This window comes from Aspergillus aculeatus, assembly GCF_001890905.1.
Source record: "Aspergillus aculeatus ATCC 16872 unplaced genomic scaffold ASPACscaffold_20, whole genome shotgun sequence".
NCBI lineage: Eukaryota > Fungi > Ascomycota > Eurotiomycetes > Eurotiales > Aspergillaceae > Aspergillus > Aspergillus aculeatus.
Window position 1 is genome coordinate 582221 of NW_017962995.1, and position 23835 is coordinate 606055.

The 23835-nt window shown below is 51.2% G+C and overlaps 7 protein-coding genes across 7 annotated transcripts; 4 read left to right on the plus strand and 3 right to left on the minus strand.

Annotated features, from left to right (window-relative positions):
* Positions 1 to 54: 54 nt before the first annotated feature.
* Positions 55 to 1956, minus strand: ASPACDRAFT_1860217 (uncharacterized protein; the record flags this gene model as incomplete). Its single annotated transcript, XM_020197730.1, has 4 exons — positions 1711 to 1956; positions 1627 to 1657; positions 1405 to 1546; positions 55 to 1318 (listed from the first exon to the last, which is right to left on the minus strand). The coding sequence occupies exons 1-4, from the start codon at positions 1768 to 1770 to the stop codon at positions 55 to 57; spliced, it is 1497 nt and encodes a 498-aa protein (XP_020051881.1). The 5' UTR covers positions 1771 to 1956.
* Positions 1957 to 4750: 2794 nt separating this feature from the next.
* ASPACDRAFT_47897 (uncharacterized protein) lies at positions 4751 to 5133 on the plus strand (the record flags this gene model as incomplete). Its single annotated transcript, XM_020202024.1, has 2 exons — positions 4751 to 4762; positions 4816 to 5133. 2 exons carry the CDS (start codon positions 4751 to 4753, stop codon positions 5131 to 5133), a joined length of 330 nt encoding a protein of 109 aa, XP_020051882.1.
* A 1467-nt stretch (positions 5134 to 6600) lies between these two features.
* Positions 6601 to 8426, plus strand: ASPACDRAFT_55214 (NTF2 and RRM domain protein; the record flags this gene model as incomplete). The annotated part of the gene is made up of 3 exons (XM_020202968.1): positions 6601 to 6915; positions 6996 to 8057; positions 8133 to 8426. The coding sequence occupies 3 exons, from the start codon at positions 6601 to 6603 to the stop codon at positions 8424 to 8426; spliced, it is 1671 nt and encodes a 556-aa protein (XP_020051883.1).
* Positions 8427 to 10291: 1865 nt separating this feature from the next.
* Positions 10292 to 12461, plus strand: hsp90 (chaperone Hsp90; the record flags this gene model as incomplete). The annotated part of the gene is made up of 2 exons (XM_020200174.1): positions 10292 to 10552; positions 10614 to 12461. The coding sequence occupies 2 exons, from the start codon at positions 10292 to 10294 to the stop codon at positions 12459 to 12461; spliced, it is 2109 nt and encodes a 702-aa protein (XP_020051884.1).
* Positions 12462 to 13330: 869 nt separating this feature from the next.
* On the minus strand, positions 13331 to 16118 carry ASPACDRAFT_127029 (uncharacterized protein). The gene is made up of 3 exons (XM_020196994.1): positions 15252 to 16118; positions 14734 to 15192; positions 13331 to 14672 (listed from the first exon to the last, which is right to left on the minus strand). Exons 1-3 carry the CDS (start codon positions 16009 to 16011, stop codon positions 13675 to 13677), a joined length of 2217 nt encoding a protein of 738 aa, XP_020051885.1. The 5' UTR covers positions 16012 to 16118; the 3' UTR covers positions 13331 to 13674.
* A 2701-nt stretch (positions 16119 to 18819) lies between these two features.
* ASPACDRAFT_36447 (phosphate-sensing transcription factor PHO4) lies at positions 18820 to 21076 on the plus strand (the record flags this gene model as incomplete). Its single annotated transcript, XM_020200206.1, has 3 exons — positions 18820 to 19404; positions 19475 to 20513; positions 20574 to 21076. 3 exons carry the CDS (start codon positions 18820 to 18822, stop codon positions 21074 to 21076), a joined length of 2127 nt encoding a protein of 708 aa, XP_020051886.1.
* A 607-nt stretch (positions 21077 to 21683) lies between these two features.
* Positions 21684 to 23802, minus strand: ASPACDRAFT_47902 (putative DNA directed RNA polymerase III subunit Rpc82; the record flags this gene model as incomplete). Its single annotated transcript, XM_020202025.1, has 4 exons — positions 21684 to 22685; positions 22749 to 23552; positions 23676 to 23732; positions 23791 to 23802. The coding sequence occupies 4 exons, from the start codon at positions 23800 to 23802 to the stop codon at positions 21684 to 21686; spliced, it is 1875 nt and encodes a 624-aa protein (XP_020051887.1).
* Positions 23803 to 23835: the final 33 nt, after the last annotated feature.

Here is a 23835-nt window from a genome sequence, read left to right on the forward strand (position 1 = left end):
GCAGCTTCTGGAATTCGAAAAACGGCGGATTGTACATTACGCCCCGTGGTATGTCTATGACAGAAGCACCTCCATATCACCAGGGCTCATCCATCCATCGTCGACGACATCTTCGGCCACCATCATCAGTTCCTTTGGCGCGGCTCTCCTGAGCTCCTCCAGTTTCTGCTTCTGTCCTTCCAGGGCCGCTGCAATGGCTTCTTTACACGATCCGTCTCGCGACTCCTCTGAGGCTCCGTCTCTCCTGGCTAGTGCCGCGGCGCCTCGGTAGTATGTCTGCGCGTTGCGCAGCAGTGTGGCTCCATATTGCTGAGCCATGACATAGTTCCAGGGAGGCATGCCAAGCCTCCACCTAGCTATCTCCACATCTCCCCTGGCTAAGTGGATCTTGGGCAAGTCATCTGCCTCGGGATGCTTAGATGCTTTTGTGAGAGCGTCCAGTGCCGCAGAAAGCGCCTGCCACCGCAATGACAACGCTCTCGTGAACGCTTCAGGCTCGTAAGGAGGAATATCGATGAGGGCAGTGTTGAACGACGTCAGCGCATCTGCTTTGCTGCAGAGACCACCTGGATCGGAAGAGACATCTAAACCCGCGCCAAAAGCTTGCGAGACCTCACTGGAATACGTTTCAGCCTCGATTTGGCCGCTTCGATAGAGCAGTTCGTTCAGCCCGCAGGTAAATTTGGCTCTGGCCAAAGCTGCCTCATAATGTCTGCTCGATCCCTCCACATAAGCGGAGATGCGCTTCTGCAGTAGGTCTGATGAAGAATCCTCCACCCATCCCAGGCCGACCCCAGGGTTGAATGTAAGCAGGTTGCAGAGGGTTGTCAATGTATCAAGTTGTGCTACTGCCGTGTCCACCAATGTATCCTTGGTCACTGGCTCTATAATTGCAGCCCATTGTTCTTGCTCGTCCGTTGGTTTCGACTCCGATGGTTGCATGGGAGTCTTCTGTGTGTTCTGCGTCTCCACCTCTGGTTGTCCGGCGTCCGCAGATTCCATTTGTTTGATTTGTTCCTGCATTTCCGTAAACTTCAGCTCCTGTAGAAGCAGGCAACGCTGGAAGAGCTCGATCGCTTCCTGCAGAAGCTTCACAGCCTGCGATAGGCGCTCGTCGGATGGGTGCTTCGAATCGGTCAAAATCTCAGCGATGCTCGTAAGCACCTGGCCTGTGTTGAAGAGTGCGTCAGGATTATCTTGCTCTAGAGCAAGCGCCACTCTATGGGAGTCCAGTGCCTCTTGCAGGACATCAGCCAATGGGGCCGACAACTGGGCTTTCAATTTCGGATGCTGTGTGATTTCATATTGAACTCGAGCTCTACTGTATGTCAAACAGGCATTCAAAGTAACAATCACAACATTCGGTGAATCAACAACGCAGGCTGAGGATGATTTGCGACTCACTTGTTATAGGCCAAGTCAAATGCACCTGGGTGCTTGATCAAGCCTTCATCGTAGGTATTAATAGCACGCATGAAGAAGCGCAGCGATTTGGCAGCGTCTCCAGCCCGCCATTTTTCTCCGGCTTCTTCTTGTTCGACACCGACTAATGGGGCTCCGTCAGTCTCGTACCTTAGCACCCGACCTACGCAACGGCGTCTATAGGAGTAGAGTCTTGTGACATACGTGCAAGGTATTCATCAGAGGTTTCGGGGGCCTGAGATGAACCATTAGTATTGCAAGAAGCAAACAGCCGGTTTGGATCCATACTCGTTGTGCCGCTTTCTTTTTGGCTTTCGCTTCCTTGAGGAAGGCCTTTGGCTTCGGCATTTCTTTTTTTTTTTTGTAACTGTCCTTTCTTGTTTTCCTTTTGATTGTCTGTTTGGAACAATATTGTTAGACGCTTCCCAGGTTGAGTCTACTATTGCATGGGTTTGCCCATGAGACTCAGCGTAGTGTACAATATAATACAAGACGAGATGATAGTATAAGCTAAACTCGACTACTAGATGAAAGTCTCTTTTGAGAGCCGAGGACTTAGTGGAACGCCCGGCGGCGTACGTACTTTTCCGTCTTCAGATCTCTTTTCCCCCGCATCAGGTGACGGAGCCATGTCGGAGACACCGCCTTCTTTGTTAAGTGAAAGTCAATGCTTGAATCTACAATGACAATAACCATAGATCATAGATGGAACGTTCACTATTCCCTCGACAACTACAGCATACTCCGTGGCCACCAATTTCACAATTCCCCGATGTTGATATGCAGCCACATTCAGATAGTGCCTTTTAAAGAACCTGTAGTCTAAATACAGTCTGCATCTTAAGCGATGTTCCTTATATATATTCTACATGTAATATGACGTTTATAGTACTTAATTACAGCCAGATCTACTTATTGCTTCCACCAGTGGAGCGCGGAGAATTGTGAAATTCGTGGCCACGGAGGGTATGTACTATGTACAATACGCTGCAACTCCTATCCGTAGTCCGGGCAGGGATCGCCGAACAACAACCCTCATTTGGGTTCAATTGGAGCTTTAGTAGGTACTATACATGCAGTACCTAGCTTATGCGTTGTGACAACCCTGTCTAAGACTCATTATTGAACCTGCAAAGTCTACATGTGATTTTCCTGTGTAGGTCGCACTTGCGAGTTGAGTTCAGAAAGCATAATGTCTCTTCAAGAAAGTGTTAGCCGGTTGTCTTGCGAATGTTGAACAAGCCTCTGACACAAGGATGGTGATCCGCTTGTCTATCCCAGCAGGTCGCACACCTCGCAATTGAACTTACAGAGTACTGTACTTGATTCCTACAGAACAGGTCGCTCTAGGTGCCTTGACAATAACCAATAAAGACTTCAACTCTTACGGGCATGATAGCTTTAAAGGTAAAGGTAGGTATGCAACGCCATACCATGCTATGTCCAATAAATTGATTGATATCTGATTGAAAGGAGATAAAGAGTACGAGCAACCTTGAATATGCCGAATTCTCCCCCTCCCTCGGGTAAGACCGATTGAGTTCAATGTGCAGGCCACCTTTCCCTCCCCTCCACCCCCGTCCTCTTCCTTCCTCCCATGCTTTGTCACAAGCTATGAGATCAGCTCGCGTGGCGATATGGCAATCCCTGGCACGTGGCAGACAACGGGCTGGTTCTGGCTTTAATCTATTATGGTGCTGATGGAGGGCCGCCTCATGCTCTGATTCCCTCTTATCGCTGCTCTTAGATCGTCTTGGATCTCGATAACCACACCAGCCCGCAGAGACAAAGAAAGCACTTTTTTCCCTCTAGGCGATCCCGATCAATGAATAACCAGGAATAACTAATCAACTTTGTTCCTCTATACGTTCCGTAAAAATCGATCACCTTCCTTCTGTGAGTAGCTATCGGGAAGCCAGGGCAATTAGTGGTCGCAGTGTTCAGCCAAACCGATCGTCATGAATTGTTCCTAATCTAGGATCAGAAGCCGGGTGATATGACACTCCGCCCCAGCCCGTAGTATGAGTAGTAACTTAGTCTGTCTAAGTTGTATTCCAACACAGCAGAGAACCCCTGTCTGATGATCAAGCTGCTATCCGTCCGATGTCTCATAATACTTACCCGAGCCGACCGACCATCTCGGAGACTCTGACATGGTGTGGCATGCTGCATAATCGGTTCTTTTTTCACTTCGGAAATAAAAAAGGACCAGAGTATGCACTGTACTGTACTAGGTTCAGTGCTACTGTGCAAGGCTGTGTTACCAGAGGGCAAAAGAAATAGGTTGACTACGAGCCACTGACAGGGCTAGACCCCGAGTACGGACATGGCCACCTAACTCCATCCCGGGTTGTCGCTTGTAAGTTAAGTTGCAAGTTAACCAGGGGTATGAGTAGGAATTGAATTGCCAATGCCAACAATGACAAAAGAGGATGAGAGGGAGAGTAGAAGAGAAGAAAAGGAAAAAGTGAAACTTCAGATAGACAAGGTTAGAGCTAAAATTCCTTTGTAAATCCTTGACTTTTTTAGGATTCGTGGCCATGGGCATTTTACTTGAGTATATCTATTACTTCAGGGTTTTTTTTTCCCATTTCTATCCTCTTATTACATAGAGTCAAAAAAATTTACCGCTCCTACTGCGGGCGACCCACTGACATCTCCCCTCCCACCCCCTCCCAAATCCACCCCCCGAATCCTCGAACAAACGCTCAACGCATGTGCGCACGTACACACCTCACCTCACCTCACCTACGCCGCCCACCTCCGGTTTCCTGCTTACTACCTTTACTTTACCCTTTTCCTCCTCTTCCTTTTTTCTTCTATAACATCCTTCTCTCTTGCGCTTTCTCACACACATACTCTATCTCTCCATCTTCCTCTAATCCTTACGCAACTGTTCCCCTATTCCTCATCGTTCCTCCGGTGGAAGAACAGACAATAGTGTCGCGTCGCCCCTTTCCGACTGTGACCCCTTAAGAGGTATGCATACTTGCGCAAGCCCTATTTCGTCCGTCCGAGTTTCTTTTAGCGTGGGTGCCAGTGCTAGATTACATCCCCGGTGTCTTGTTAATTTTCCATATGAAAGGAGAGATCGCATTGACCTCCTTAGTATTATAACATTCTCTATCCTCATGCCCCTATGCATCACTGCAGTGAACCGATCAATCGCTAATCATGGTTAATTCAACCCACGTCTAGTCACAATAACCTCATTGCGCAACTGCCAGCAGCAGAATTCCACTCAACTTTCACTCCCCACTCCTTCCTTGGAGATTCTCCCTATCCAGTCATGGCCAGACACACCTCGCTCGACTCCGAAAGACCAATCATGGCTCAATCTGTAAGCCTATTACTCCCAGGACATGGTGCTTGGATTTTGACCGGAGGCTTTAGAACCGGACGTCGAAGAGATTCTCGACTGTGAGCGGGAGCCCCTCGGTTGCGTCATCGGATCTCTCGAGTCTGCCCAGTGGGGATCCCCGACTGGCCGACTTTCACCATCTGCGGGACGGCTTGGAGCGATTGGAGAACAAGCCCCTGCTGAAGCAGCGCTTCGTTCCCACGCCCGAGAAGAGCGACAACCTCAGCAAATTGGCGCTGGGAGCGAAAGTCGAGCGCGCCCTCGACCGAAGAATGACAGGCCAGGATGCCATCATGCGCGAGCCCACCTTGAATGAGAAGGCCGTTGTCGACTCGACTGCGTCCCCTTGATATGAATCTCAATGCCTTTTTTGAGATGTCGACTGGTTACCGTGCATGACTCTTATGGTTTTTGTGATCGGAACCCTCGCACCCTGGGACCCAAAGTCACTTCTTCCCTCCGCCTGTCGGTATCCGGTGCGACGAAACCCTTTGAAACGCGTCTGATAATTATCACTTTCTGGATGAGAAGCCTGTCTAATATCTGTTTTCATACCCCTGCCTCGAGCTAGCTGTTCTGTTTCTGCGAATTCAATGCCTCTTGTGGCTGCCATTACATATTCCATGAATCTACTTGTTCGTTATATCTGACTTCTGTGAAATATCCTTGGAGTACTTGATGTCATACTTGAAAAGCAGTGCTTGTGTTTCTTCAGATGTATAGCCGAGTGAACAGATCACTGCCATACGTACTTACCTCTAGAATGGGGATCGAAGTGGTGGTCAATTATCATTAGTCGTACAGTTGCTCTCAGCCAAGCCAATACACGTAGATACGCCTGGAAATACCATTCCCCGATGAGATTTTCTTCCAATCCACGGCAAACGATCACACCTCCAGGCTGTCAAATGAGTCTGCCTGGACGGTTGATTGGTGGGTAGCAATACCCCAGAATGGTTCCTCCCGACGTGGGGATGAGCTCTTGCAACACCTTAAATATTTGATTAGGACCTGGCCACCACTGATTCACGACCTCATAAAGTATATATCATCCATGATTCGAAAGCAATCTCAAGACATAAAGTTATTGTTCGGGACTATTTCTTGCCTCGGGTGTCAACTGGCCTGGATTCGACAGGCGGTGAGCATACTGCCGAGCGGGCTTTTCTGGGTTCGATGCTCCCAGCGCCAGCAGGCCTTTCCATCCACTAACTTACCAACCAACCTCTTATATTCACCACTTCCTCAAACCATCTCCGTCGACCACTAACAGCTTGCTCCTCACTCAAATCTCTCCCGCTTCTCAAATTCTTCTTCCAGCCATTTGACGCCTAAGTTCTCGCCTCAATTTTCTTTCTTATCCACTTCTTCCTCAGGCTTTCCTTTCGCACCGCACTTTGTCTAATTCCGAATCGCACAAGACTTCCTCTTCTATTTCACACATCGACGACTTCGACCCGCAAACATCTTGAACATAATTGTTCTTTCTGTCCTTCTTGTCTAGCTTGTTGCATATCTAGTGAGCAGCTCCCTCGTTTCTAACATCGCACATTCATGAATTACTTTTTCTGTGCTTCCGCCTTTTTCCTATCGTCCCTCATCTGACGCCATATCTCCAAAGCACGTTGATTATTAACAAAGAGCTTCATAGACGGGTGAAAAGCGTCTCCTCGATAGAGCTCCACTGCCACTATTTTCTTCCTGTCACACAAAGCTCGGTTCTGATAGCCTATAAACCCTTGAGCTCTTGCGATTTACGCCTCCCTCGTCCTTCACCCTCATCGTTTCCCAATCCTCAAATTCTGATTCAACACACAATGGCCGACACGACCCAGGCTCCTTTGAACGGCTACCCTGCGCAACATGCGTACCCCGATTCCTACAACCACACCCATGCCAATATGAATAGCGCTGCCAACTTCCAGCCTGCGCAGTCTACCACTTCCTCGAACGCGCCCTCGACCGACCAGAAGAATGGCATTGCTAAGGATGAGGTTGGTTGGTACTTTGTCGAGCAGTACTATACCAACATGAGCCGTAGTCCGGAGAAGCTCCAATTCTTCTATTCTAAACGCTCCCAATTCGTCTTTGGAACGGAGGCGGAGAGCGTCCCAGTTGCAGTGGGTCAGAAGGCAGGTGCACTCCAATTGAGCGAGTCATCGCATCCGCGCTATCGAGGATGAGCAATTGCTGACGTTAGATGTATTTTCAGGCTATCAATGAAAAGATCAAGCAGTTGGACTTCCAAGACTGCAAAGTCCGTGTCCTGAACGTTGATTCGCAGGCGTCGTTCGACAACATCCTCGTCTCCGTCATCGGCGAAATTTCCAACAAATTGGAGCCTTCTCGCAAGTTCGTGCAGAGTTTCGTCCTGGCCGAGCAGCCCAATGGTTACTATGTCCTGAACGATATCTTCCGTTACCTGGTTGATGTTGAAGAGGAGCTGGAGACCGAAGAGGCTGCCCCCGCTGCCGCTCCCACCGCTCCAGCTGATGAGCCTACTGCTGAAGAGCCCGCCCAACCTGAGGCTGAGCCTGAGGCTGTTCCTGCCCCGGCTGCGGAAGAGCCCCAGGTTGAGGAGTCTCAGGTCGACAATGAGACAGCTGCTGCTGAGGTTGATCAGAAGCTTGAGCAAGCCGAGCAAAATGTCGAGGAAGTACCTGCTGAGCAGTCGGCTCCCAAGACCAATGGCGCCGAGGCTCAGGAGGCCCCAGTTGAGGCTGCTCCGGAGGCTGTTGAGCCCGCCGCTGCTGCTGAAGCGCCCAAGGTTGAGGAACCCGCGACCCCCGAGCCCACTCCTGCTCCCGAGCCGAAGGAGGCCCCTGCCCCCGCTAAGGAGAGCGCCCCCGCGGCCAAGGCTCTTCCCAAGACTTGGGCCAACATCGCATCCAAGTCCGGCGCCACCGTGCCCGTGGTTCCCGCCATTCCTATCGCTCCAGTGAAGGCTGCAGCTGCCCCTGCTGCTGCCCCTGCTGCTGCTTCTGCCAGCTCGTCCCAAGCCGCAGCTCCCGTTCCCGCCGCAGCTCCCGTTCCCGCCGCAGCTCCCGTTCCCGCTCCCGCTGCTGAGTCCGCTCCCAGCCAGCCCTCCTCTAATGATGGAGCCGGTTGGCAAACCGCTGGTCACGACCACAAGAAGTCCCAGTCTCGCGCGGCTGATGAGCAGAATGTTCTTGCTTACATCAAGAACGTCACGGAGAAGGTCGATGCCAGTTTGCTCAAGCAGACTCTATCTCGCTTTGGGAAGCTCAAGCACTTCGATGTGAGCCGCCAAAAGGTATGCAATTACTCTCGACTGGCCCCTATGTTTTTGTGTGATTGTCGACGCTAACCTTCTCTGTCTCCCATGTAGAACTGCGCCTTTGTTGAATTCGGCGATGCGGCCGGCTACAACGCCGCTGTTGCTGCCAATCCCCACCAGATTGGAACCGAGCAGATTTACGTTGAGGAGCGCCGTGCTCGCACTAATGCCTACGGTGGTAACGGTAGCTATGCTGGCCGTGGTGGCGCTGGCCGTGGTCGTGGAGACCGTGTCGGCAGCCAGGGTCGCGGCGGCTTCCAGCGTGATGGGCGCGGAGGCTTTGCTCCTCGCGGCCGTGGCGGCAATGTCAATGCCAAGGGTCGCAACCAAACCCAGACTGCTTAAAGCTACAGCAACGTACTGACGAACAAAGAAACCGAGAAAAAAATATGAATTCTTCTTCAAAATCTCAACAACCTTCACGAATCCAGGTTTCTTGCCTGAGGAATGACGGAAAGTATTTCAGTGAGGTCAAAACTGTCTATGGCCTTCTCCTTCTCTCCTGTATCTCTTTATCTGGTCATCAACGATTTTCTCTAGCCCTTCCATCCTGGTTTCGGACCATCCTAAGTTTTTAGATGCTCACGGCGATCCAGGTCATGTATTACTTCCCCTCTCCTTTCCCATTTACTGAATAACGACATGTGTTATGTGGCCCTGCTCTGGCACGATGCATATTAGCGGTTGGAAAAGTTGTCTTATCATTTCCTAACTGGGCAGTTCTTGGTCGTCTATCTGACTCTGGTTTTCTACTGATTTATTGTGTTGTCATGACCTTTGTGAATGCGTCCTACCTCTTCCAGCATAGCGAGCTTATTGCCCGTCATGATATGGTCCATGTTTTTCAGCTTCTTGAACTAGACGGTGTCCCGAAGTGTGTCTCTTCCCTTGCCGACGATGAGTTGCGGGTAATTGCTATGGTGAGTGCCGTGGCTTGAAGTAGGACTGGTAAGCTTTTTTGAGAATGAATCATGGGTGAGACCATCTTCTTGAACTTCGAGTGGATTTGCTCTACGACGCCCACAGGTGCACAAAATCATGGTGGCCAGGACAAGTAAATGAAGTTGAATAAAAGCAGTTTCAGTATGTCCTCACTGCCAATTAAAGGAAAAGAAAGACCTGGAAATTGACGGCAATGGATGATTCCAAACAATGACCTTGAACTATTTACAAAAAAAGGTCTGGTGAACGAGAGCCAAAAAGGTGGTGGCGGCGGCGGCGGCGGCGGGCGAGGCAAGGCCCATTGACTGATTGATCTTGACATGAAAGAGGCGACTGGGCGGGTATGAGTAAGGTAACCTATCATGGATGAGGAGTGAGTGTACCGTATTAGGTACCTCCGCTCTAGTACAGTACGGTAGTAACTTTCTGTCCTGGGAAAAGACGGATTATTGCCAGTGGAGGTAACTACGGAGTACTGTATCTAGTACATACCACTACCCTGGGGGGTGAGAACAGTAGTGGTGGAGTAGAGCGGAACGTTCTAGATTAAGCGCCTCGGTTCTCAGGCAGCAGTCTGAGTCATCCGTTTGTCCCTCAACTCACGTAACTACAGCAATGGATACACAGACAGAGCAAGTCCAGCGTACGGAGTAGGGGTAAGCACACATAGTTAGTATGAGTGTATGAGTATGTAGATTGACAACAAGAGATCGAACCGTCTAGATCGGTCATTCAGGAACACAATCTGAACGTGTGGAACGGACTGGAAGATCCTGGGGAAGTCAAAGAGCGCCAGAGACCGCCAGAGACCGCCAGAGACCAGCGGAGACCACTGTAGAAGTCCATAGAATAGAATCGAGCCAAATTTTTGTGTCCCGCCGCCGCAAGCATAAGGTGCCGCTGTCCGCCTGGAAACTGCCAACCATCTTTTCACCCCCTCTCCCAAGCTTGCTATTTTTTCCCTCTTCTACCAACTCACCTCTCGATCTCTCTTTCTCTCTACATCCTACAACCCTCTACCCTCTATACCTCTCTTCCATTACAAAATCCATCTTTCTATTTCCCCCTCCTCCCGCCATCTCTCTTCTTCAATTCTGATAGAAAGAACTTTGTGATACCTCTTCACCTTCGTACTACGTCTTCTTGTGAGTTTATCCTTTTCCTTCCACGCCTCACCATCAACTCATCTCTCACTCAATCTGGCGGAAGTGACGAACTAATACACTCTTTCACTAGAATCTCGTCCGCTTTCTCTCCTTACCATCATCATGTCTGCCGAAACCTTCGAGTTCCAGGCTGAGATCTCTCAGCTCTTGTCGCTGATCATCAACACTGTCTACTCCAACAAGGAGATCTTCCTCCGTGAATTGATCTCCAATGCCTCCGATGCTTTGGACAAGATCCGCTATGAGTCCCTGTCGGACCCCTCCAAGCTCGACTCGGGCAAGGACCTCCGTATCGACATCATCCCCGACAAGGAGGCCAAGACCCTGACCATCCGTGATACCGGTATTGGTATGACCAAGGCTGTAAGTTCGATCCCGTTGGTCAACTCTTCGGAGTAACACACAGCTAACCATGCCATTCTAGGACTTGATCAACAACCTCGGTACCATCGCTCGCTCCGGTACCAAGCAGTTCATGGAAGCCCTCTCCGCTGGTGCTGATATCTCCATGATCGGTCAGTTCGGTGTCGGTTTCTACTCTGCTTACCTGGTTGCCGACCGCGTCACTGTCGTCTCTAAGAACAACGATGACGAGCAGTACATCTGGGAGTCCGCTGCCGGTGGTACCTTCACTCTCACCCAGGACACCGAGGGTGAGCAGCTTGGCCGTGGTACCAAGATCATCCTCCACCTGAAGGATGAGCAGACCGACTACCTCAACGAGAGCCGCATCAAGGAGGTTGTCCGCAAGCACTCCGAGTTCATCTCCTACCCCATCTACCTCCACGTCCTGAAGGAGACCGAGAAGGAGGTCCCCGATGAGGAGGCTGAGTCCAAGGAGGAAGAGGGGGACGAGAAGAAGCCCAAGATCGAGGAGGTCGATGACGAGGAAGAAGAGAAGAAGGAGAAGAAGACCAAGACCGTCAAGGAGAGCAAGATCGAGGAGGAGGAGCTCAACAAGACCAAGCCTATCTGGACTCGCAACCCCGCCGACATCACTCAGGAAGAGTATGCTGCTTTCTACAAGTCCCTCTCCAATGACTGGGAGGATCACCTTGCTGTCAAGCACTTCTCTGTTGAGGGTCAGCTTGAGTTCCGTGCCATCCTCTACGTTCCCAAGCGTGCTCCCTTCGACCTGTTCGAGACCAAGAAGACCAAGAACAACATTAAGCTCTACGTTCGCCGTGTCTTCATCACCGATGATGCTACTGACCTCATCCCCGAGTGGCTCAGCTTCGTCAAGGGTGTTGTCGACTCTGAGGACCTTCCTCTCAACCTGTCCCGTGAGACTCTCCAGCAGAACAAGATCATGAAGGTCATCAAGAAGAACATCGTCAAGAAGACCCTCGAGCTTTTCACTGAGATCGCTGAGGACCGCGAGCAGTTCGACAAGTTCTACTCTGCTTTCAGCAAGAACATCAAGCTTGGTATCCACGAGGATGCTCAGAACCGTCAGACTCTCGCTAAGCTCCTTCGCTACCAGTCCACCAAGTCTGGTGATGAGTCCACCTCCCTTGCCGACTACGTCACTCGCATGCCCGAGCACCAGAAGCAGATCTACTACATCACTGGCGAGTCCATCAAGGCCGTTGCCAAGTCTCCCTTCTTGGATAGCCTCAAGCAGAAGAACTTCGAGGTTCTCTTCCTGGTTGACCCCATTGATGAGTACGCCTTCACCCAGCTGAAGGAGTTCGATGGTAAGAAGCTCGTCGACATCACCAAGGACTTCGAGCTCGAGGAGACCGAGGAGGAGAAGGCCGAGCGTGAGAAGGAGGAGAAGGAGTACGAGTCTCTTGCCAAGAGCCTCAAGAACATCCTCGGCGACAAGGTCGAGAAGGTCGTTGTCTCCCACAAGCTCGTTGGTGCTCCCTGCGCCATCCGTACGGGTCAATTCGGTTGGTCCGCCAACATGGAGCGTATCATGAAGGCCCAGGCTCTCCGTGACACCTCCATGAGCTCTTACATGTCCTCTAAGAAGACCTTTGAGATCTCTCCCAAGTCCTCCATCGTCAAGGAGCTCAAGAAGAAGGTCGAGACTGATGGTGAGAGCGACCGCACTGTCAAGTCCATCACTCAGCTGCTCTTCGAGACCTCCCTTCTTGTGTCCGGTTTCACCATTGAGGAGCCCGCCAGCTTCGCTGAGCGTATCCACAAGCTCGTCTCCCTCGGTCTGAACATCGATGAGGAGGCCGAGGCCACCGAGGAGACGGCCACCGAGGAGGCTGCTCCTGCCGCCGCCGCCGGCGAGTCCTCCATGGAGGAGGTCGACTAAATGTCGTGCGCAAAGCTTAACTCCTTCACGAAGCTCATATGCGTTTTGATGACCCTCACTAGTTCCAGCGGTATTAGCCTCAGGGATCTATATGTTAATCACTGAACCAATATTGCTTTCTAATAGGAACAGCAAAGGATCCCTTTGTTTATTCTCTTCATTTATTACCCCACCTCCCTGATTCACTATGTGAATTCCTTATGGCGTTTTGAGCGTTTCTTTCTTCACTTCAGTTTTATCAAATCAAAATATGTCTGTTCTGATCAAATCACTTACACTACTTGTTCATTCAGGTAGGGGAATCCTCAGATCAGTAGATTCATATTGGAGAAATAAAAGCTTCTCTTGTGTAATGATGCATCTCCTCGTAGACTGTGTCTTGTTCTTTGCAGCCCGGCGCTATGATAACCCGTACGTCTGGTATATAATCTAAGAAAGGGCCTAGCTTTATGGTGCATGAAGCTTGGGCAGAAAGTCAAAGGTATTATTGGAATCCTCAAGTCACCTAGCCACGTGATCTTCCCTGGTTCATCCGCACGAGTTCAGAGATGGAGATATTTCCATACAGTTTCAGCACCTGCAGAGTAAGACATTGTTCAAGATGGCCAATACTTCCGCTATGCCAAGTAGACCGCCAAGCGGTTGGTCGGTGCCTTGTACTTTCTACTCCGGAGACGATATATCTCCTTCAGCCATATTGGGTTTGATCACAAAGGTACTATTCAGGAAGAGGGAGTTTGAGACTAGATGATACAAGAGGTTGCCCGAAGCCGGGTGCGTAAACATCCTACGGAGTTATATATCTGGACGAATAGACATGTCATCAAGGGGCATGAAATGCGGTATTGAGCGAGAGATTGGGGGGGGGGGGGGTGGATAGTGCAGTGAACAAATATATGCTAGAGCGAATTGATAACACGGGCCGATAACCTTGAAGCGCCGAAGACAAAGTGAGGTGAATGGTATTGGGTTAATGGGACATGAGGACATGAGGACAATGAGCCCCCCTTGGCAGCAGCATATGTAGATGGGTAATAGGGGGAGGGGCATGAAGGCAGCACGCTTCTTGAGAACTGCAATAGTCCAGCGAAGTCTAGAGCGAAGATAAAGCCAGGATGTTGGAGCTGTGATGCGGGAATGAGTTATAAGGGTGGGACTCGTTCATCAGTATGAACTGAAAGGCTGAAGCGGGAAGGTACGGACGGCATTATCCTTAGTTGCTGGTGTTGTACCAGTCCAGGTGCCATTCGCACAGGTTGCGTGAGGGAAACCCACAGGCCTTGGCCAAACAAAATGCGAGCCCGCCAATTACCCCGAAGCTCCCTACAACCTGGACGACGGTCCACCCACGTCGCCGGAGGTCCTCGTACCATCGTACGAGGCCTAGCGGGTCTTGGGGGCTGAGGCGAGCGACCTGATACCCCACGTTGTGTCCGTTAACAGTCCGGCGGACTACCCCACCGCCACCAGCTTTCTCGGTAGGCCTGTGGAGGCCGCAGAAGCCCGGGGTTTGTGTGATTGGAATCAACGATCCCTCAACGACACACTCCCCGATACGTTCCGTGAGCCAGATGGCGCGTTCGCCCTGGGCCATCGCGGCGTATCTGTCTCGTTCGTTCTGAAGGCTTTGCTGCAAATCCGAAGCCCACCTGGCCAGCTGCACACGAGCCAAGCGCTCCTCCTGACGGGTGTGGTCCGCGAGCCGAGCCATGGTGTATGTGGCAGAGCCGCGGTGAACACTGTGTGCGAGTGTGAGAGCGCTCAGAGGGAGATGACTCTGCTCCTCCTGCTGCAGCTGCTCCTGCGAAAATCTTTTCTGCTGTTGAAGGGCTAGCTTCTTTGCAGCTGAATGGCGCATCCAGGCAACGTTCTCCCTATCAAAGACTCGTCGAACCAGCAACATGAGTTCCGAGGGTACCAGAGGTTGGACATAGTCTGGGCTCATAAGGGTGCTGGCATCCATTACATCGTCGTTACTGGCTTTGGCGGAAGATACCGCGAAAGGTAGGTGACCATGGATGTCTTCCGTGTCTGTGCTGGAGTCGCCGAGAAGAAAAGGCTTGATGGACAATTTCTGAGCGTGCTTCCGGAATGAAGACTTTAAAGCGAAGATATTCTCGTCGGTCAAAAGGTCTGATTTAGCGATGAGGGGAATGACATTGGTCCAATCACAGAGCCTTTGAATGCACTCCATATCGGCGAGGAGGGTTTCTAAGAAAGTGTTGGCTGTTATCACGGCCGTTGAAGACCTGGAAAAGTTCGAACTACTCACCTTCGGAGATGAGGTAAAGAACAGCATCCACTTGGGTCCCACCGTTGCCAGCAAGTAAATTCTGGAAATCATGGTTCAGGGCATCGATGGCGGTGGTTGCTCGAGACAGTTGCTGGCGGATATATTGTATGACCGAATCGGTCTGCTCCGATCGACCCATAGACGTGGCTGAAGTATCTACAAAGCAAATGTTGCGCTCCAGAACAACATCGCCTGTGCTTTTCCTCCGCCGGAGCACACGCGAGTCCTCCAAATCCGACCACCACGACGGATAGGGCTTGGTACTAGCGTATATTTCCGTGATGGCCACTTGTGGAGACCTGAAGTTGTGGGACGTCCGAGAAGATTTAATGGATGGCCGTGATATTTTAGTAGGGGAGGCCGAGGCAAAATCGTCCATGTGCACAATGTCATCGCAGGCCTGAACTATAGACTGGATGAGAGACGACTTTCCCAACCCTTGTAACCTTTTATCAGCATCCCTTTCTCAGTGGTAGCATTGACGGTTCCCAGCCTACCAGATGAACCTGCAATCAAAACCTTCAATCGACCTAGAGCCTTCCCACGATCTGTGAAGGGTTTCCGACTGGGCATCTTGATGCTTGGCATGATCAGTTGGGAGGTGTTGTCTGAAACAGGATAATGCGCTATGCGATAGTCGTCATCACCATCATCTTCTTCTTTCTCTTCTTCTTCTTCTTCTTCTCCGGAGGCCACAGCCTGACTACTCAAATCATCGTTGATTGAAATATCATCAAGATGGCGCATGGAATGATTAGAAATGGATCGGGGACTACTTGGCAGGGATGAGTGGTCATCCGGGTTATCGAAAGTCAAAGGGGTCAACGGTCGCGAGGAAAGTTCCTCAGGAGAAGGCCGAAAGGGTTTTACTGAGCTGGTAGTAAGCATATCTGAAGGCTTCAAGGTCGACCTGCGACGGATTGTCTGGCGGGCTTCACGCTCCTCTTCCTCATCTCGAACCAGAGGCTTATGAGTGCGGGTGACAGACTCCTCCAGGTCAGGCTGGCGGTTGCAAGACAAATTCGAAATAATGTCTTTTGAAATATCCGTTTCCTCCAGACTCTGTACCCCATATAGATTCTCCGCGGGACGTTCAACTTGGTCGGGGAAAAGCTCCCTATCGATATCGGTGGTATGACTGCTGCTGCGGGCCAGGAAGAAGGTAGCGGGGGCGGTACTGCGGGGATCGGACCACTGCTGATCAAGCGAGGCTTTGCGGGATCGCGGTACCGCAAGGTCCGGCACCGGTGGCCTCATCGTGGGGCAAAGCAATAGTTGTGAATCACCAGATAAAAAGAGTAAATGCCCAAGTAGAATATATACCCATACCGTCGTGGTGGTGGTGGTGGTGGTGGGGCGGGGGGTGGAGTGGGGGGAGGGAAGGGCGGGGGAGGGCGGTGTTTTGATGGTAGCACCTGGATATTGTTGTTAGGTTGTCTTCACTCTTACATTAATCGTTGATTGGTGTTTATGTCATCATCCTCATGGCATGTCACATCTCAGTCACCAGACCCCGCACATGACAAGTTATGTAAGCTCATCTCCAGAGTGAAACGACCACTTAACGTTACATAATACGGAGAAGATGGGGATCTTTGGTTGGGCCGTGCTCTTATAACAGCAGCAGGTTTCCATTACTCAAATCGGCTTGCAATTGGAGAGTGAGAGGAACCAAATTCGAAACCCTCCTCTCCCGCGGCCCGGGTTTTGTGCTTAACCCCAATAACGTAGTGGGGGAGAGAAAAAGAGAAAGTGGTTCGCTGACCATTCAGGCTCGCTGAGAGGTATGCAATACATACAGATTCATTCAAACCATGAGACTTCTCTTTAGAGACTACTAGTATGAGTACGATGAAGTAGGTGCCTACCTTAGTAAGGTAGTGGCAAAAAAGGTCCATACACTAGCTTGAAGTACTAGTACCAATGAATATTCTAGTATTATATATCGGTAATTATAACATACAGTACATCCTCCCGTATCCAATTTCTCTAATGCTGCTCGTCCCGGGGGGGGGGTGGTGTGTGTGTGTTCTTCCTTAGTTTGTCTCTTTTTTCTTTCCTGATCTTTTCCCCACCAGAACTACTCCGTACCAAAAGAGACAAATCTAGAACTCCCATCCACCCTCGGGCTAGGATTGGCACATCTCTTTGGTACACTGCATCCCTCTCTCTCAGTCTGCGTAACTGTCAGTTTTATTTGAGGCACTATAAGTAAGTTCTTTCCAGCTTCTTACCTAACCTCTAATATGACCGGAGACCAATGCTGCAGACTACTCCTTCCCGTGCCGGCATCCTAAGCCAGGCACCAGACTGATAAGTTACTAGCGAGTACCACTGGACCACCGGTCAAATGAATTCAGCTCGCTAATGGACTGGCAGGAGACTGAGACTAATGTACGACCTAAAGCAGACAAGGTCGGCTAATAGGCACGATGAAACAGGCCTTATCATTATTATAATTCTTATTCTTGAGGTGCAGCAAACTGTATGTACATACAGTACATACCCGACGGATTCCGTCGCTCCTGTCTCGTGGTGGAATTTCTTTGCTCCAGAGGTCACTTGGGCATTTGCCCAAAACGTAATGTCTGATCAGCCAGCCCGCTAGCCCGTGGTCGTGAACCAATTCAGGATCGATTGGAATTGTGAGAAGATCCCAGAAGGCTGTGGGCTAAATCGCAAATACAGACCAACGGCGTGGCGTGGCGTTGCCTTGCTTTACGTTGCTTTGCTCACATCCTGCAGGGTGAAAATGATAAGTAAGACCCCGGGAAACCAAGACCACCACCTATGGTCTGATGTAGGAAATCAAGCTGTTGAGCTCAGGCCATGTTAATCTATCTCGTTTTCAGCCTTGGATAAATAGCAAGTACAGTACTGGAGATGCATACTCATAGATCGTAACCTGCGTTTACACAGTTAAATAAGTATGTACTAAGTAAGTAAGTAACATATCGGTAATCGCACTGAGTCAATACGTAGGTACTTTACTAACTTATCCACCCGGGAATTTGCCCTCCGGCCCTCCCCCCCCTCTCTCTCTTTTTCACCGACTCCACTGGGCCGGGGCCCTTTTCCCCGATCACTACCGGCTACGTACTAAGTACTAAGTCATAGTTTACTACACATGTATGTACGTACTCCGTAGACAAGTTACTAGACTACTCGTACAATCTCCAGTACCATACGGCGTACTTCTTTACAAACTACAATTATCGTTCCGGTGATTGTTTTGCTCGAGGCTAATTTATAGCGTTCAATTACACGCTAAATCCAGGAAGGCTTCTGTAGTTCTGTTATCCGCGGAAATTGTGCCATTGGGTTCAGTGCCGCGGGACTTATTAGCCTTTTAGACTTTCTAAACTTGGAAGGTTTCTCGGTTCTCTCTTTTCCTGGAGTCTCTCTTTTACTTTTAGTCCCGAGTCCTCCTGAAGCCAGCCAGCTAGCCAGCCAGTCAGGCCGCTCATCCTCGTTCCTCCGCTCCTCTCTCTCTCTCTCTCTCTCTCTCTCGCTCTGAGTCTCCCTCCCCTCCTTCCCTTTTTCATTATCTTATTTTATTTTTGGTGGTTCGCTTTTGGTTCACTTTTGGTTCATTTTTCCAAAATCATCATCCGAGTCTTCTTCTCTTTCTTCTTCTTCTTATCCTCCTCCTCTCCTCCTCCTTTTTATTTTTTACCTTTCTTCTCGCGTGACCATTCCCAGTTCTGTTCTGGTGGTTGAAGCGTCGTTCTCATCGGTACCTAGTAGTCTGGAACTAATCTCTCTTTCTGTTTTGACTATTCATCCTTCGTCCTCCACCATGTCCCTGAAAGCCTCCTCCTGAGCGTGCCCTACGCCCTTCTCTCCCCAAGTAAATGGCCCTCATTGAATTAGTTTGGTCCTTGTTCGTCTTTTCGTCTTGATTCTAATCGCGACGCCCAGCTCTTTCCCAGTCCCTCCTCCCCTCCCCGCATCAACCCATCGTCGACAATCAAACGTCTGCCGCTCACCGTCTCCATTGCTCCACTTTTCTTATCGAACAGAAGCTGGGAGTTCCATCCGTTCTGCACCCCCTTCCACTTCGTCATGGACCAAGGGCATTCCCTGTCCTGGTCGGACATTCCTCCGTCCAACGACGATGAATTCACCAACTTCCTCGAGTTCGGAATGCAGTTTCCCGACGTGGACGGTCAACCTCAACCGGACCATCACGCTTCTCGTCCATTGATTCACGCTGTCACCATGTCTTTGCCCGTCTCGACCGCCGCTGCGCAGGAGCAATTGGTTAGTTTGGATACTGGCGACATGACTGCCCCCGCTTCGTCGTACAGCCCCATGATCAACAACGATTTCGCCCTGGACCTTGCCCATCACGGGCAACAAGCTCAGCCACATGGCTCGTCCTTCTCGACCGCGCCAATCACCCCGGCCTTCTATGCACACAAACCACCCATGTACCATCCTCATCAGCACGCGTCAGTCCCGGATCAGTCACACTCGTTATCTCAACCGACGCAGTCGATGTCCCAATCCTTTGTCCCGCAAGGCAGACCGGTCATTCCTCCCACTCCGAACAGTGTCGAGTTCCATGGAAATGCCGCTACATTCCCGCAGCGGGCGGACGACACCCGTGAAGTTTACGAACGGTATAACCGTGTGAACGATGAACAAGTAAGCGTCTTGAATAGGAATAGATGGAAGCATCTTCGGAGAGCTAATGCATACGTCCGCTTCGCTCTAGGCTCTTTACACCCCGCTTGTCTCGCCAGCCATGACACCGTTGGAAGCTCAGTTTCGTCTTCCTGAATACACTATTCCTGGAGAGTACTTCACCCCTCTCACATCACCAGCCCTCGAGGCACAGCACACGAACTCAAGTGGCTATCCCTTCCATTCCAGCCAGGTGTCGGAGCTGGGGTTTGTCCCTTCACCTGCCGACAATCCTCTGACCATGGCGTCCAGTCAGTCATCCCCGGGGCTGATACGGAAACATCGCCGACAGCCGTCCAGCACAAAGTCCTTTTCGGCCCGTGCGAAAAAGCAGCAATCGCCCTCGGTTCGGCCACAAACACGCAAAAAGTCCTTGATGAGCCTCAATGCCGACGAGCTTTTGAATAGCCTCAGTCAAGACCCGGTTGCCAATGCCACCCACGCCTCTGGCGAGATTGGACTTCGTTATGCCAGCAATGAGAGCTCCGGTCAAGATTCGGTCTCGCCAGAGCCTCTCTCCGAGCCCTTAATGCCCCCGCCTGCTTTGCCTCACTCGCGGAGATCGCCGGCCGTTCGCCCTCAGCCAGCTCGACCCTCAGAACCAAGTGAACCTGCGACGCCGGCGATGCTCATGCGCATTCAACGGTCACCGGTCTCGACCACCCAAGCAGTTCCTCGATCAACCCCCACTATCTCCGAACCCCATGACGACGTAATGGAAGATGTGGTCCTCCCCGAGGCCGCAACTTCGCTGGCTCCTTTCACAAGACCGCAGGTGGCTCGTATTGAAACTACGGTGCAGGCGGAATCGGCTTCGTCAGAAACCTCAGGAAGTACGACCCCAGCTCTGGAGCCGAATTCCGCCCCGGCCGTCAACCGAAACTCCTCCTTGGCTCCCAGCCCTCGCTCAATTGCTATGCCTTCGCCAAGCGGCCCGCTGCCCAAGAAATCGGACACACCCAAACTCGGTCCGATAGGGCGGAAGCGACAGAGCTTGAGTTCCTCGCAAGCTAGTCCCAGCCTGCGTCCCAAAATCAGTCCCAGCATCCAACCGCTAGTCCGTGGAGATGGTAAGTATTCCCTAGCCGCACTATTGATCTACGAGTCAGCTGATCGGATTCTGTTCCCAGCAATGTCGAGCGAAACATCGGCTCTGTACTTGGCATCGAAGTCGAACTATCAGCACATTCTGGACGGCACCCTTCTGCCTGGCGTCTCCTATCCCGAGACCTTAGCAGAGAATCTCAGCTCAAAGCGCACCAACCACAAATTGGCCGAACAGGGACGAAGAAACCGCATCAACAACGCACTCAAGGAGATAGAGACACTCATCCCTCCGTCATTCATCCAAATGAAACATGCTAAGGAGGCTGCTGCCTGTCCCCTCAAGGGAGCCGACAAAGAAAAAGACAAAGCGAATAATCAACCAATCAGCAAGGCCAGCACGGTAGAGATGGCAATCGATTACATCAAGAGCCTTCAGCAGGAGCTTGAAGAGACTAAGGGCAAGCTGGACATCGCGGAGAGTCTCCTGCGAGACTCGGAAGCCAAGTCGAAGCAGGCCAACGCGACCGCAGGCGTTGAGAGTGGGCCGGAAGTACAATCTACAGTCGGAGGCAGCGATCGTGACTAATGAACAAGAGAATGGTTCTTAAGTAGATTCTGAGATTGTAAGCTGTATTCCCGGTAGCGGTCCCTGTCCCCCAGCGATACGATGTCCACGAAGCTGCATACTACCGAACAGGAAAGGCATATGACGAGAAAGGAAGTTCATATTTACACATACCTATGTGGGGTAGCTTGTGGGATGTGGCTTGCAACCCTTTCCCAGGAATATTGTCACTATATATGGTGTGGTAAATATTTGATCCGGCGTACCCTGGTGGATGTTACGCTCGATACGTGATCCGGCTTCAAGGTTGTTGGATTACTGTACACCTCGGCGACTGCAACAAGCCAATGGCTGCCTGTCGAGCAACGTATTATTCAATCAAACCTGCTGCACAGCTCATGCTCCATCTTATAGTTCAGGCGGTCTACTAGTCACTGGACATTTCTTTTTTACACAATTTTCACATGGCTAGCGCATGCCCCAGGTACCAACTGATCATCACTGAGCTTACGGTCACAAAGGGAGATGATTGAATACAGGGCATATGAGGTGGCATCAGTGGGTAGAAATATATTATCACGAATGGGGTAGCCATCAGGGAGACAAGCTTGGTTGGAATCGCCCCTCTTCAGTAGTCCCGCATGACTGCCACCATCTCGTCCAACCGGGTGATTTCGCCGAGCAGTAAAGCCTCCTTGCTTCTCCATTGCCCTAGTAGGGTGAGCTCCGCCGGGGACAGATACCGCTCTTCGTTCCCCTTGACGTCACTGCGCTCAGTCTTCTCCAGGAATTCCTTGAGTCGACTCCGCTCGAACCGTAAGCGCTGCATGCACCGAGACATAGCCTTGTAGGTGTCCTCCAAGATGCTGTCACGGATCCGGTCCGGATCGTAGAACCATAGGTAGATTGTACGCGACGGCTGTCGCTGTGCGTCTCGCGGGACTTCTTGCAAGTCTACAAATCCGCCGGACTGCATGCTGGCTAATACCTGCCGCAAGTCCTTAAATGGAAGGAGGCTGATTTCCTGGAGGCGCTTCTCGTCGAGTTTGCCCTTGGCGTGGAGGACGCGGATCACTCGTAGAGCGACATCGCCGTAGCGAGCTTCGATGACACGTTCGAGTTCCAAATGCCGCAGCTTACGCGCCAGGTGTCGGAACTCCACTGTCCAGGTTATGAGGCCGGATACGACACGCTTCGAGGTCAAGTTGTAGGGGGGTTGGGAGAGAAGACTAAGATGCTGGTCGATCTCATAGGTCCGGCTAGGGGCGTCGGAGTCTTGATGGCTGGTCCCATTAACTCCATCGTCGTCTAAAGGTCTCTTTCCACGCTTGCTGACAGGCTGCTGGGTTTCCATGGGGCCGATGGAGCCCGCAAGATCTAACTGCGGGTCGACCTCTTCCGTCACCGCACTCAGCGCAATCGCAACGGAGTATTGCTCGCCTTCTTCTCCTTCGCGAGGGATTTCCACGCTGTCCCGACATTGTTTGGTCTGGTATTCAATGCGTCGCAGGAGACATTCGTAGACTTGGGCGGTGGCCGACGACGCGTGCATCTCCGCAAGGTCGAGGAACCGTCGATTCCGCAGAGCAACGTCCAGTTTCTCGTAATTGACTCGGACAACTATTCCGGACTAGATGGACGCAGCACCGTTAGTCTCAGTGACGAGCATAAATCAACACGATGAGCTTTTTACCTCCATAGGAGTTGCGTCCCCTCCCATGTCGTCATCAGACCACTCATTCTCCTCCTCAGCCTCGTCCTCCATGTCATAGTCCATCCGGGCACTCTTGTCCGCAGACCCACTACCAGGCCTTCTCTTGGCACCACGCGGTAGGCCGTTATGCATCAATCCACGGGTAAGATCTCCATCTAATTTTTCCTTCAGCATAGCAAGTGTGCCTTCTAGAACCGTTTCCTCGAGCCGTTTGCCTTTCATCTGTTTGACGTCGGGCCGCGACTTGATTGCACGTTCAGCATCAAGCGCGTTGTCTGCATAACTTTGAAATTGCGCATCTCGGACCCGGATCAAATATCCATGGGATGCCAATGCCTTCAATGTCGGATGAAGCAAAGCTGGCTGTTCGATGGCTCCATCCACGTTATGCCCATTCACTCGTTCCCCCGCTCCCTCTCCTTCGAGATCGTCATTGATGCCGTCCGCCTCCAATTGTCCAGGTCTTAACTCGGGCAGTGTCTCGAGATGGCTGATCTGAGCATGTCCGAGGAACATGATGGTGGACATGACAGTTGCCGCATACTTACCTAGCCGGTCTTGAACGAATGCGAGGATTTTACCGGATCGTACTAAGTAGTACGCAGCTTGTGGGTTGGGCTCGTAGTAGGTGACTCCCTCGTCGTAAGAGGTATAGTGATAGATGAGGTGATGCTGGATCATCGCGGCGAGACCATGACGGAGCTGACGGTCAGACAGGCGCGAATAGAACTTGAGACGAGGAAAGGACAATCGGTCATAACGTTGAAGAATTGAAAAGATGCGCTGGTCATATTGAGGGCAAAGTCAGTGTAACTGCACCATCTACATTTTTTTGGGGGCACGGTAGCTGTAAAATGTCGGGTGTATCGAAAGCGAACGAAGCGAAAGTTTGAGCTATGAGCATACCGCAAAAAGCTCGCCAAAGTTGTCCTCAACTAAGAGCGCGCAAAGCTCCGCTGCATACTGTGTAAAACGTTTGTTAGCACGAGGATAGAGCTAGCAATGGAGCGTTGTCGCATACTTGAGAAGCCATGATTGAAAAGGTTGTCTAGAGAACCACCGCCGT